This window comes from Phacochoerus africanus, chromosome 2 (genome assembly GCF_016906955.1).
Source record: "Phacochoerus africanus isolate WHEZ1 chromosome 2, ROS_Pafr_v1, whole genome shotgun sequence".
Lineage (NCBI taxonomy): Eukaryota > Metazoa > Chordata > Mammalia > Artiodactyla > Suidae > Phacochoerus > Phacochoerus africanus.
The window spans coordinates 167675673-167689799 of NC_062545.1; the positions used below are offsets into that span (position 1 = coordinate 167675673).

Consider the following 14127-nt stretch of genomic DNA (forward strand, 5'->3'; position numbering starts at 1 on the left):
GGTTCTAAAAGTAACAGCAAAATCCATAAATCAAGAATAGGATTAGGAGTTCCCGTCGTGGCGCAGTGGTTAACGAATCCTACTAGGAACCATGAGGTTGCGGGTTCGGTCCCTGCCCTTGCTCAGTGGGTTAACGATCCAGCGTTGCTGTGAGCTGTGGTGTAGGTTGCAGACGCGGCTCGGGTCCTGCGTTGCTGTGGCTCTGGTGTAGGTCGGTGGCTACAGCTCCGATTCGACCCCTAGCCTGGGAACCTCCATATGCCCCGGGAGCGACCCAATAAATAGCAAAAAGACAAAAAAAAAAAAAAAGAATAGGATTAAATGAGATACTGGGGAAAGCCTGGGGCTGGCACAGAGGAGAAGGTCAATGAATATTTGCTGCATTTGAATCTGAAACCAGCTTCAAGAGACTCACTTAGATCCTGACCCTGAAAGGCTGCAGAGGAGTTGGAGTGAAACATTAGAGGTGCTGATATACCCTGCTGGGAGCCAGCCTGCCCCAGACACTGAGCATTGTCAGAAGACAAAGACTCAGCAGCTTTCCCTAAGGGGCTGATAGTCTAGAAGGGGAAATAGGAACCCCCGTCCGCAAAACAAGCATGCCTCAGGCAGTGTCTTCAATGGAAAAACCAGATGGAAAACAGAACAATTATCTGAGCAATTCAGGCAAGCCTGCTGTTGAGGAAAAGCCTTAAAGAAATTTGTTCTATTTCCTTTGTGAACCAAGAGGTAAGGGCAGCCTGGGTAGCAGAAATATTCTGGCTCTACAAAAAGAGCAGAGTTTTGGCCTGAGCTCTACGATCCTAGGCAAACCACGAAGAACACTTTTTGATCTCAGTATCCTCATGGGTCAGAAACAGAGTAATACCAACCTTGTTCGAACCTGACCATCTACTGGATTGAATTGTGAAGTTAAACACAATGATTATGAATGGGGGAAAACAGCCATTAAATGAGGCAATCTAGTAGCTACATGGGCAACTGAAAATGTGTCTTCAAAGATTCTACTCCTCTTAAAGAAAATGTTTAGTAATCATAAATAATGTCTGTATTATAAAGTTCTGTATTAAGTTCTGTATAAAGTTCTGTTCAATACAGAACTTTATAATACAGAAGGCAATTTTATGTGCCTTTATTCTATTTTGGGGGAGCCCGCACCCATGGAATGTGGAGGTTCCCAGGCGAGGGGTTGAATCGGAGCTACAGCTGCCAGCCTATGCCACAGCCATAGCAATGCAGGACCCAAGCTGTGTCTGCATCCTACACCACAGCTCACCTCAATGACAGATCCTTAACCCACTGAGCAAGACCAGGGATCAAACCCACATCCTCATCAATACTAATCTTGTTTGTTACCTGCTGAGCCACAACGGGAACTCTGCGTTTATTCTATTTTGTTTTCAAAACCCCCTGTGGTAGGTATTATCATTTATGCCTTTTACACTTAAGGATACTGAGGTTGAGATAGCTGAAATAACCATTTGAGTTTGCACCATTTGTGAGGGCCAGATTTAGGCTCTCCAACTCATTGATTCTCATCCCCCTATTCCAGGATGCCTTCCCACTAAAATCCTCATCACCAACTACCATATGACTCAGCAGTCCCACTCCTGGGCACATATCTGGACAAAACTTTCATTCAAAAAGATACAGGCACCCATATGTTCATTGCAGCACTATTCACTGTAGCCAAGACATGGAAGTAACCTAAATGTCCATCATCGACAGATGAATGGATTAAGAAGAGCTGGTACACATACACAATGGAATACTACTCAGTCATTAAAAAAAATAATAGTAATAATGCCACTTGGCAGCAACATGGATGGAACTAGAAGATTCTCATACTAAGTGAAGTAAGTCAGAAAGAGAAAGACAAATACCATATAATATCACTTATGTCTGGACTCTAACAGATGGCACAAATGAACTTATCTATAGAAAAGAAACAAACTCATGGACATGGAGAACAGACTTCTGGTTGCCAAGGGGGAGCAGGAGGAAGTGGGATGGACTGGGCGTTTGGGGTTAGTAGATGCAAACTACATTTGGAGTAGGTAAGCAATGAGATCCTGTTGTACAGCACAGGAAACTATATTTAATCACTTGTGATGGAACATGATGGAGGATAATGTGAGAAAAATAATGTATATATATGTACAACTTGGTCACTTTGCTGTACAGCAGAAATTGACAGAACATTGTAAATCAACTATAATAAACATTTTAAAAAAAATCCTCATCACAAAAACATTAATATTATTAACATAATATTAATAATGTTTGTTATATGCATTTCCCTTTGATCAAGGACACTGAAACATCAAAATAGAAGCTCTGGGGAAAAAAATGCCCAACTTGTAATAATAGCAAGTTCACTTTCTCATATTAAGGAAAAGTAGCTATCCTCATCTGATTTGCATTTTATGCCATACAGCAGGAAATATTTAAGTTGACAAATAGGATATTTACAACTGAAACAGATACTTGGCAGTTAGTTTTTAACAATTGTTGCAAATGTGATTTATTTGCTATTATAAAAGGGCATTACTGTGCGAATATGACTCCTGAAATTAGCTTCAGTTTAGCAAGGGGCCTTGACAGCCTGACCTCTTAATATCCTTATAATGATGCCATTTACATTCAATGCTTACTCAAGTCACTCACTGCTAGATTTGTTTGAGAGGAGTCCACTCTAGGGCAGATGTATTATGTATTTTAACATACCGAGTTGGTGTGGGGGGCACATGTAGGCCTTCTATGAGGAAAAACTGTTTAATCAAGTCCTCATGAAAATGTGTTAGTTTCCAATTTCCTACAGTGAAAATGCATTACTGCTAATTACAGCATACTCCAGAAACACAATACTTCATGTTTTCTCCACAAGACATTTCCATGGCATGGATTATATTAAACGAGAACATGTTTTGATCCTCTATAACTTTAGCTTTCAGTTTAACTAGGAAACTGGTCCAGGGTAACAATTGGCTGGGCCAAGATCAACGTCATCTCCTCCAGCAGGGTAAGGGCAAAGAGTGGACTTGGAGCCAGGCAGAACTAAATTCAGAACCAGGACCACCTCTTCCTAGCTGTGTGGGCTTGGGTACCTCTCTGAATTTCTGTTTCCTTATCAATGACATGGAGCTGTCATTTTTCAGATTATTATAAAGATCTGCGATGTCTGTGAAGCACCTGGCACTTTGTAGTACTTGACACATGGGAACCAGTCTTATTTGTACTGCCTGTCAAAGCTCAAAAGTTACCTTTTCCATGACACAGCCCTGACCTAACTAGACAAACTCAGTTTGTCCATTCTTTCTGCTTTGGCAGTACTTTGTTCCATCCCTTTATTATATCAGGTATTCATCATGTTGTAATTAATTGAATATGGTTGTATCTGTCTTCCCCTTCTTGATGGGAGAATCTGTGTCCCTTTACCTTTTACACTCAGATAACTAGCACAAGCCTTGAGCATTGAACTAAGGAGGATTCTGGAGCTGCTTCTGGATTCAGTGTAGTGGTGGGGAGTGACAAGAGAAATTAAGGATGGTCTGTCACATGGAGGGGAGAGGGTAGCACAAGACCTACTTTTGCCATTGGCAGCTTAGCACATAGTGGATGGATGCTCAGAAAAAAATCTGTCAAAAGAGTTAATGCACATTAAGAAAGTATCTACTAGCTTAGAGTAATTTACTGCTTACATATATCTATTTATCAAAGTATTTTAATTTTTATTGCATCACATATTCTCCTAATAACCCTGTGATTCAGCTAGGGTGGGTGCTATCACCATTACCCAGCTGAGGATACTGTGACAATCAGAGGGTGGGTGAACTGACTTTCTTGCATTCTTAAAGTAAAATAGTAAAAATAACAGTAGAGCTAAGGCTTGTAGGCCAACCCTAAGTTTCCCTTAAGAATCACACTGAGGAGTTCCCGTCGTGGCGCAGTGGTTAACGAATCCGACTAGGAACCATGAGGTTGCGGGTTCGGTCCCTGCCCTTGCTCAGTGGGTTAACGATCCGACGTTGCCGTGAGCTGTGGTGTAGGTTGCAGACGCGGCTCGGATCCCGCATTGCTGTGGCTCTGGCGTAGGCCGGTGGCTACAGCTCCGATTCAACCCCTAGCCTGGGAACCCCCATATGCCGCGGGAGCGGCCCAAGAAATAGCAACAACAACAACAACAACAAAGACAAAAGACAAAAAAAAAAAAAAAGAATCACACTGAGGAGTTCCCGTTGTGGTACAGCGGAAATGAATCTGACGAGGAACCACAAGGTTGCGGGTTCGATCCCTGGCCCTGCTCAGTGGGTTAAAGATCCAGCCTAGCCGTGAGCTGTGGTGTAGGCTGCAGACGCGGCTCGGATCTGGCATTGCTGTGGCTCTAGCGTAGGCCGACGGCTACAGCTCCTATTGGACCCCTAGCCTGGGAACCTCCATATGCCGCAGGTGAGGCCCTAAAAAGACAAAAAGACCAAAAAAAAAAAAAATCATATTGAGAGTCTGAGAGAGACCAGCACTGCTTTTCCTAAAACAGGGAAAACTGCTCTTTTCTCATATTTACTCACTCTTTCCCCACCTCTGTCTGCTCCCCTTTAACTTTCCATCCTCTGGAGTTTCTATCCAGCCTCATTTCTCAGTAGAAAGCATTGCACTGACCACTTTAGAAATGGCAAGCCACAGGCAGAAGAATCCAGGTGCACATGAGCTTTTCAGAACCGGGCCTCTCCATAAGGTTATCTTGGCCAGGTATTTCCAATTGTGTGACTTCCCACAAGAACCTTGAATCTTCTGATGAGAGTCAGACTGAGGTTCCATCCTTTGGCTGAACAAACGAGAAACAAGTTAAAAACATCTACTCTGTTAAAGCGTTGTGTTCACTGGTGTAGTTAGGTCTGATGTAGTTCGGGCTTGTCAGGGGCGATGGACGCTTTCTTTCCCTCACTTCTACGGCTCCTGTTTTACTCAGGTGTGGGCAACAGGCCTCAACATCTCATACAGTGACCAACTGGCCCTGACCCAGCTCACCTTATACCTGACCAACGGCCACCTGGATTGCAGTTTGGGCACCCTTGAAGTGCCCTGCTTTGTTCCCAAGAAAGAGAGGAAAATAAGCCATGTGAACCCCCAGGCAATGCCGGTAAGCATCTGATACTTCTTGATTCTCCTCAGTGTTGGCAACTCTCAACCACCACTTGCTGAGCTCTGGCTGTGCCAGGCTCTGTAGGTCCAGAAAGAAGAATCTCAGGCAAGTCACTCTACCTCCCAAAATGGGCTTCTGGTATATGAATGTGTTGGTCACAGAAGGGAGAGACCATTCAGAAAGGGGAAGCACTATGTGGAAGGGCGAAAGGGCTTGCCAGGGGTGAGGGTCTGGGTGTTCTTCTCCATTCTCTTCTCAATTTGATTCCCTGGGCAAGTACATCTACACCCATGGCTTCAATTACCAGCAGCTTCCTACAAAACCCATATTTTTCTAGCCCCAATCTCTTTTTTCAGCTTCAGACTCCCAGATCCAATATTCAACAGAATGACTCAGAGTCCTCAGGGTCAAACTATCCAAACCTGCACTCATCCTCTCTCCTCACCTATACTTGCTCCTGGTGGGTCGGGCCTGAGTCTGATCAGATACCCCATATCTCTACACCCAGTTAGCAACTAGCTCCGACTGCTGCTACCTGCTAAAATGGCTCAACTCTCACCCTCTCCTCTCCTGCTCAAAGATACTCTCTTCATTTCAGCTTTCATGGTCTCACACTAGGATTATCATAGCTTCTCACAAAGATTCTCTGGCTTCCTGTCACGGTGGTCAAGGTGAAAAACAAATTTGAGCATATTCCTCCCCTTCTTATGATTTTTAAAATGATTCCTGCCATCTTCAGGAAAACCCCAACTTCCCAGCTTGGTGAATGAGGTCTCTCATCGGTCCATGGCCCCATCTCTGCGGGAGTTGGAGGCAGCAGTCCTGGGACTGATTGAGGTTTAGCAACCTCAGGATGCCCGGTAACAAAGGGTAAATCTCCATGGGGAGAGTGGGCAAGGTTGGTCCTAGAGAAGGAGAGCAAAGGTCAAGAGGACCAGATGGCCCTTCGTGTACATGGGAGATGAGAGCAGATTGAGGCTCATGCCACAGCTGCTCTGACAGTGCCAGAGGGTTTCCTCTGCCTTCTCCTAAAACAGTGGGCTTCATGCCCTTTTTGCAAATGAAGCTCTTCTTGAGATCCGAATATGTCAAGCACATAAAAGAAGAATGCCAGTGGTTAATAGGACCCCCACACAAGTACCCTAGAGATATCTTTTCAGAGCAATATATCCTGCCTCTCTGTTGGGCCTCTCTGGGTCCAAGACACACCTCTGGATTTAAAGGACCCTTGTTTGACTCTGCCCAGGGTTCCCACAAGTCACCTTCCTTGGCAGGAACTCAGTGCACATTAGGAAAGGTAGACTGGAGAGGGTACCAGATGTCTGAGGGCGGTTCAGGCGGCAGCCTCCTTCTCCTCCTCAATCCACTTGTCCTGTGAGGTACCCTTGCTCATGGGAATGCCTTACATCTCTTTGCTTATTAAGAAGAGATGTAGAGTGGGGTTTGGGATGAAGAAAAAGACCTCTCTTAATAGGTCCCAGGACCTTGCTGGGAATCTCCCAGGTTTGATTCCACCCATGGTCTCTTTCCCACCAAAGGAAACTATATGACCCCACAGTCAGTGCCTGAGGGAGGGACAGCAGTGAAACTTGACACCTAACTCCATGCCATTTCTAAAAGGAAGCTGGAAGCTGACTTGGTGTTCAACACAAGATTTCCAAAGACAATTTGCTGCATTTAAGTATGGTGCTTCAGAAGGCCATTAAACAGAAGTTGTACTTTGAGCTGGAAGCACTCTCCCATTTTTTCCCCATCTTGCCTATGGGTTTTGATCCTAGCTACAGGCAACATACAAGAATTTTCCTGTGATCAAGAATCTTACAACACTTTTAGGAACTGCCCACACACAAGAGGGAAGTATTATGATCTTCAATAATTCAAATGTTTCTAGAGTCACTGAAGAACAGCTATGCAGGTTTTGTGATGTAGGGATAAAGTGAAAGTGCTTTGGTTTTAGAAAAATAAACAGATGTTCTCACCCTGGTGCCACTGTGCATGTGTGTGCATACACATGCTCCTATGCATGTATGTGTCGATGTGATAGGAGAGTTTTTTAAAAAGCATGCACACAAGTACACACAGTACAATTTACAACCAAATGGAAGCTTCCTGAACAAGTGTTAATAGGCTGCGATGCAGTCAGGTTTACATGCAGTTGACAGCCCCCTTTGAAGACAAGAGAAAGGAAATGCACAGATAAAACCACAGTGATAATGAGGGCATATTCAAAATGAATGCCTATAAAAGGTTTCCAGTTTGGGCCTATTCCTTTAAATAACATACTATGCAGGGAAAAAGCAAAAACTTTTCTAAACTCTAAAAAGAGCTATTGTCCCCTTATCAGAAACAGGTGGCAAACAACTATTATTTAAACCCAGTCAAACCAGGTGCACAGGCTTCTGATCCAGTGTCCTCCACAAATAACCACTTGAGGGTGGAAGCAAGATCAGATGAGTCCCAGGCGACTATGTTTTAGAAATGAAAAGGAGTCACTTACGGCTTTTTAACTTTTAATTAACATTCTGTCAGAATGGGCATAAATTGTTACCCTTTTCTATCCATTTTTACTCTTCCCCTCTCTTGGTGGACCCTCCGCACCACAGCTGGTGAGTGGCCAAAAGAGATCATCTCTGCAAACATCTTAAAACAACCTCAGTCATTTATAAACATTTTAATAGCACATGATCTGTAATGAATGATTAAGTAAAACCTTTTGTGTTAAATTATGATGTTAATAATGATTCTGTCTCCTGTAATTTATTATGAATTCTCAAATGCTTCGGGTTTGATTTTGATAGAATGCAACAACAATGGAGTTTATGTGATGACTTTATTTTTAGAACTCCTTCTTTGAAGGCACACATTTCCCCGCTACTGCTGCTACTGTAATTATGTACAAAACCAATCACTCATTAGAGTTAGGATACATTATCTTCTAGACAGATGAGGCTAAATAAGCAACACATTAATAATTCAGAGAGCAGTTCATTATGCATGTGGATGCCTGCTTCGTAACTGAAATAAGAACCTCATCAGCCTCTGCCAACCCTTAAACAATAGTTCTGTGTTATTGCAACCACATTCAAGTTTACGCTTGTTAAACTGCTACTTGGATTATTTTATCAAACATTCATTTATTTGTGGTCCCTTACTGCTGAGAACAGATTTTGGAAGCTCCTTTTTTAAGTTAATGATTTGAGCAATGGGTGTTATTAATTCTCAGAATATTATAAACATGATTAATTTTCAGGCAGAGATTTATTACATAAGGATTTCAACTATGTCAACTGAAATGCATCACTGTCAAAACAAGTATCATGGTGAAAATAGAATATGCTCCACACTTCAAGTGCTGGTGCTCAGAACTAAATCAATTTAAATTGTGGCTGAAGCAAAATTATATTCTCCAGTGAAAAGGAGTATTTCGAGCTTCCTTTATTTGGCTTGAAGCATTCTTGTTAGATTGTGATTTAGAAAGGTAGTTTAATAAAACTAGACTTCGATCAACAACATTTTCTCTCCTCCCCCCCCCCATTTTCCTAGAAATGGCTAACCTCTGAAATTCCCACACAGTCCAAATGCAGCCAGTGGGAATTTGAAGAGAACAACACTGCAATGAAAGACAGAGTTCATGGAGTTCCCGTGGTGGCGCAGTGGTTAACGAATCCAACTAGGAACCATGAGGTTGCAGGTTCGGTCCCTGCCCTTGCTCAGTGGGTTAACAATCCGGCCTTGCTGTGAGCTGGGGTATAGGTTGCAGATGCGGCTCGGATCCCATGTTGCTGTGGCTCTGGCATAGGCCGGTGGCTACAGCTCCAATTCGACCCCTAGCCTGGGAACCTCCATATGCCACGGGAGTGGCCCAAGAAATAGCAAAAAGACCAAAAAAAAAAAAAAAAGACAGAGTTCATGAATTCTGATTCTCTCTGGCCTCAGTTTCCTCATTTGTAAAATGGGGGAGGCCTAAATGATCCCTAGGATCTCTTGAGGGATTTGATTTTTTTATTTTTTATTTTATTTTTTTGTCTTTTTCCAGGGCCACACCAGCGGCATACGGAGGTTTCCAGCCCAGGGGTCCAATCAGAGCTGTAGCCGCCAGCCTACGTCAGAGCCACAGCAATACCAGATCCAAGCTGCGACCCACACCACAGCCCACTGAGCGAGGCCAGGGATCAAACCTGCAACCTCATGGTTCCCAGTTGGACTCGCTAACCCCTGAGCCACGACAGAACTCCGAGGGATTTGATTTTATGGGGCCTATAGCATAGGGCTCTGTATCAAGCCTGGCCCAGGCAGTTTCATATATAGTGGGGTGCTGGAAACACATCCTGTAAGGGGCCTTAGGAAGGGCCCATCGCTCTGTACTACCACCTTCCACTGAAAGGTCTTTTTCTTGCAGGATTTTTTAGAAAGGAATAATACTGTTGTGACAGGTCACATCCTAAGTCTCATCAGCCATCACTTTGACTATCAGTACCTTCAGCCAGATTCAATTAGAAGTAAATTTACCTACTTTGTGCCAGGCACTCTACTTATTCCAGAGGATACAAGGATGAGTAGCAAAGAGCTTCAAGTTTTTCACGGGATGCAAATAGGTCAGCTACTACTATAACAAGATAATAACATCCAAAATGTACTCAGCCTTAACTTTACCGAAGTGCTTTATGTGAATCTTTATATGACCTAATATATTAGGTAGGTACCCTTATTATTATGTTCATTTTTAGATAAGAAGACTGAAGTTACGAGATGTTAAGAACCTGTGGAAGGTTACTCAACAAGCAAGTATGGAAGCCAGGATTTAAGCCCAGGCCCGTCAGACCCTAAAGCCTGTGCATCTGACCATTGTGCTATCCAACCTGCCTTGTGTTGTAATGAGAGTCAATGACCCAACCCCGGAGTAGAGCTTTAGCTCATCCCTGAAGAAGTCTCTGGTTGAGGCCATAGAGAAAGCTCTTTTTCCAAAAGAAGCTTCATCTCCTTGTGTAATGAGGTTATTTGCAAGCATATTACTGTTATCCACTGGCTACTAATCTGCTCTGAGCTAGGCCATGACTCAGTGAACACTGACCAGGCCAGTTGGTCACAGAGGAGTCTTCTGATGCCATAAAATCCATTTAAGTTATGATTTTCTTGGCAAACCTAAATGGATTTTACAGCATCAGAAGAGAATTGAGGAGGTCCCATCATGACTCGGTGGTTAACGAATCCGACTAGGAACCATGAGGTTTCAGGTTAGATCCCTGGCCTCACTCAGTGGGTTAAGGATCCGGCGTTGCTGTGAACTGTGGTGTAGGTCACAGACTTGGCTCAGATCCCGAGTTGCTGTGGCTGTGGCGTGGGCCGGTGGTTACAGCTCCGACTAGACCCCCTAGCCTGGCAACCTCCATATGCCGCAGGTGCGGCCCTAGAAAAAGACAAAAAAGAAGAAGAGAGTTGATTATACAATACAGCCTTTTTAAAATGATGTTTTCTATTTGGATATTGCTTTATACTTTAAATAGACATGAGCGTATTTGATCCCTATGATAACTCCAAGAAATAGGTAACACAGGGATTATCATACCCACTTTACAGATTAGGAAAGTAAGTCTATTTAAAGTTAAGTGAGCTGCCCAAGGTCATAAAATTAAGTAGCAAAGCCTAAGTCTTCTGATCCAAGCACCTCTCTGAGGAAAAGATATACCAATTGGTTGTTTTTTTATTTCAAATAATTTATTATCTTATTTGCAAAATTATTTAGTTTAACAAATGATAATAAGAGCTAACTTGTTTTTGGGTGCCTCCTCTGTATCAGACACCATTCCTAGGTATTCATGAACTCATCTAATTCTCAAGAGAGTAGTGTCACCTGTGCTATCAGGCTAGATAAAAGACAACCCTTGATCACTGACAGTTTCTTTCCTGCAGAAACTGTGGAGTCAGTTAAGTCCTTAAAAAAAAGTAGATGTATCATGTATGTTCATATTTATTAGCATTAGTATAACACATTTATTAAGCACTTAAACCAGGAATTTCACCAAACATCCAGAATTCAGAGACATTTGACAAAGTCCTTGTCCTTGAAGAGTTGAAAAGAAATATAAGACAGCACATATACTAGGAAAAACCACAAGGTCTCATTTAAGTGTCATTTGAGTGACAGTCCATTAACCTGCTGCTGGAGTTCTTAGGAGAAATAACTGTGGACTGGCAGGGACAGAGGACGCTTTACTAGGAACAGAGACCTTGGTCTGGCCTTAAAGATGAGGTCAGTCACTAAGTGGCAAGGAGAGGCAGACCTCCCTCAGCAGCAAGGACAGGCTGAAGAGAGCCCACAGTCTGTTAGGAACCAGTTGGGCTTGTGAGAGAATCTGGGAAGGGGGAGAAGTGATTCACTGAGCAAGTTTGGGAGAGTCTGCCAGCTAAGCCAGGTGTCTGGATTTCATTTGAAGGCAAGGAAGAGACACTGAAGAGTTCTAAGCACTGACCAACCTGGGTTTGGGAAATGTTTGATCTGGTGGTAATGCTCAGAATCCCAGGTACCAGTGGGGGAAGGAAGAGCCTGGAAAATTACATTTAGTGTAGGTCCACAATGCTCCAGGCCCTGTAGATGTTTTCAAAGAAGCAGCAACAACAGCAGCTACCATGTATCAGGTGCCAGGTGCTGTGCTAGATGCTTATTTAATCAGAAGTCAGAGAAGTTAAATGACATATCCACACAAGATCACACATATAGTAAATGACCTAGTTAGGTTTTGAACTTTAGTTGTTCTGACTCAGTATAACCTTCCCACTACAGAATTCTGCTTGCATCCCCACCTCCCTGGTAGAAAGGAGAAGCAGCTCTCCAGGCCATATGGTCTGGAGTAAGATGGTGATGGTCATGGAAAATAAGACATTGTTTAGAGACATATGCCAAATATCCTAGCTTTTCTTTCAAATTCTTTATGAATCACAAGCTCAGGTCTGGGAGGAGAAGGAACTGTGGTCCAGAATTACTAGACAGTGAGCTCTTCTGCCTTACTTTGGAGCCAAGATACATAGCACTGAGCTGGATCCTGCTACTAGACTCCTGCCTACCTCACTCCCTTGCTGACTGAGGCCTGATTTGGGGTTTGCTAGTTTATATACTATGGTAGTATAAGACAAGTTTACAAGACAAAATTAACCTTGGAATTATCTTGTGAATTCATGGTAATTACCATGCGATTACATGCTCAGTAATCACAATGGAATTCCAGAGTATTTACAGTTCACTTTCATATACAAAAGCTCAGTCTTCTGGGCCTTGGTTGTGAAGGCAGGAGCATGGCACAGCCTGGCATGGCAGGGTGAGCAGGTCTGGTGGTCACGCTCCTCCAGACTGGCTAAATAACTGGGCCAGAACTTCTCTTAGTCAGTTCTTGGTCCCCCTCCACCCCCACAATAATCCCTGCCAGGTCCACCAGAGCTACACTGTCCTCCAAAAGACATCCTCTTGAGGCAAGGCCTAGGATGACTAGGGATAATGTGATTATCCTCTGTGTTCTGTGAATCAATCTCTGCTTCTTCCGCAAAGTACTAATGACTACAAGTCCCTTGAATTACATCCTTTGAAGAATCTCTTAAGTCAGAGGGAAGTGCAATCCACTGAATCTATTTCATGTAGCCATTCTTTCTTTCATTCAATAAACCCTGAATACTAGCATCATGTCCAGTCTGGGGATTCAGAAACCAAACAGTGCCTACCCTCAGAAAACTCCCCAGCCGTGTAAGGGAGCCAGCCAAGGGAACAACTCATGATAGGTCAGGGTGATAATAAAGTACAGTTGTGAGGCATAGAGGGTCAACTAGATTTTCTTTTGTAAAAATAAAATTCCCAGTGGCTCAAAGTGGGACAATACCAATGGAGGCACACAATTCAATGCATTAGCCTGTAAGAGCCTAACATTTTTGTAGATGTGGACCCTGCTTATGCGTGGGAAGAACAGGCTTAATAGTACTCATAATATGACCATCAGATACACTACTATATGTAAGGGTTGAAGGAAAACGCATAATACATGGGAGACATATGTCACAAAAGGTGAAGGTGAAATCTGAGTGTGTGTGTATGTGTGTGAGAGAGAGAGATGCAGATACAAAGGATGATGTTCATTCTCCACTGGGCACTCACTCAGTTGGCCCCAGTTACCCTGCATTAGTTCAGAGATGGAGAGAGAGCCTGGAGCATCACAAAAGACAATGTCAATGTCAGGTCATTAGATCCTTGCAGCCAGCTGTGAACCAATAGCACCTCCTTTTCTTTCTCCTATTCCAAGTCACTGCATGGACTGGGCACCTGGCTGCCCAATACCTAAAGTCCCCAAAGTTCAAAAGCTGAGCCAGGCATCTCCATTTTCTATGCCCTAAGGTTGGCCATGGCTCTATGTTCAGTTCTCCAAACTTCCATTTATCCAAAGACAAACACAGCTGTCAGAGTCAAATATCACATCTCACAGGCTACAAAACTATCGGGTTACAAACACCTTCTTTTGCACATATTAAACTGTAAGTATTTTAGGAGATATTATATTTGAAATACTTTGGGCTTACTGTAACCAGTCTCTTTGGGATAGTTCCTACTGATAGGGAAGCAAGATTAAGAATAGAAATTTCCCAAAGAAAGCAATGGGAATCAAAATTCGAATGCTGGTCTCCTCAAGGAAGCGGAGAACACTTAGTGATTTGCTGCCAAAGAGCACAGTATGGAAAGTAGGACTGTATCTTTACATCAAGAAACCTGGATAGGAGTTCCCGTCGTGGCGCAGTGGTTAATGAATCCGACTAGGAACCATGAGGTTGCGGGTTCGGTCCCTGCCCTTGCTCAGTGGGTTAACGATCCGGCATTGCCGTGAGCTGTGGTGTAGGTTGCAGACATGGCTCGGATCCTGCGTTGCTGTGGCTCTGGCGTAGGCCGGCGGCTACAGCTCCGATTAGACCCCTAGCCTGGGAACCTCCATATGCCGCAGGAGCGGCCCAAG

The 14127-nt window shown here is 43.5% G+C and overlaps 1 protein-coding gene across 1 annotated transcript in view; it reads left to right on the forward strand.

Moving 5' to 3' along the window:
- The window catches only part of LOC125120784 (IQ domain-containing protein H-like), a 147403-nt gene that overhangs the window by 117375 nt on the left and 15901 nt on the right, over window positions 1–14127 (forward strand). Inside the window, 1 exon segment of the mRNA XM_047769211.1 lies at window positions 4970–5140. Within this exon segment, the coding sequence (XP_047625167.1) occupies window positions 4970–5140 (171 nt within the window).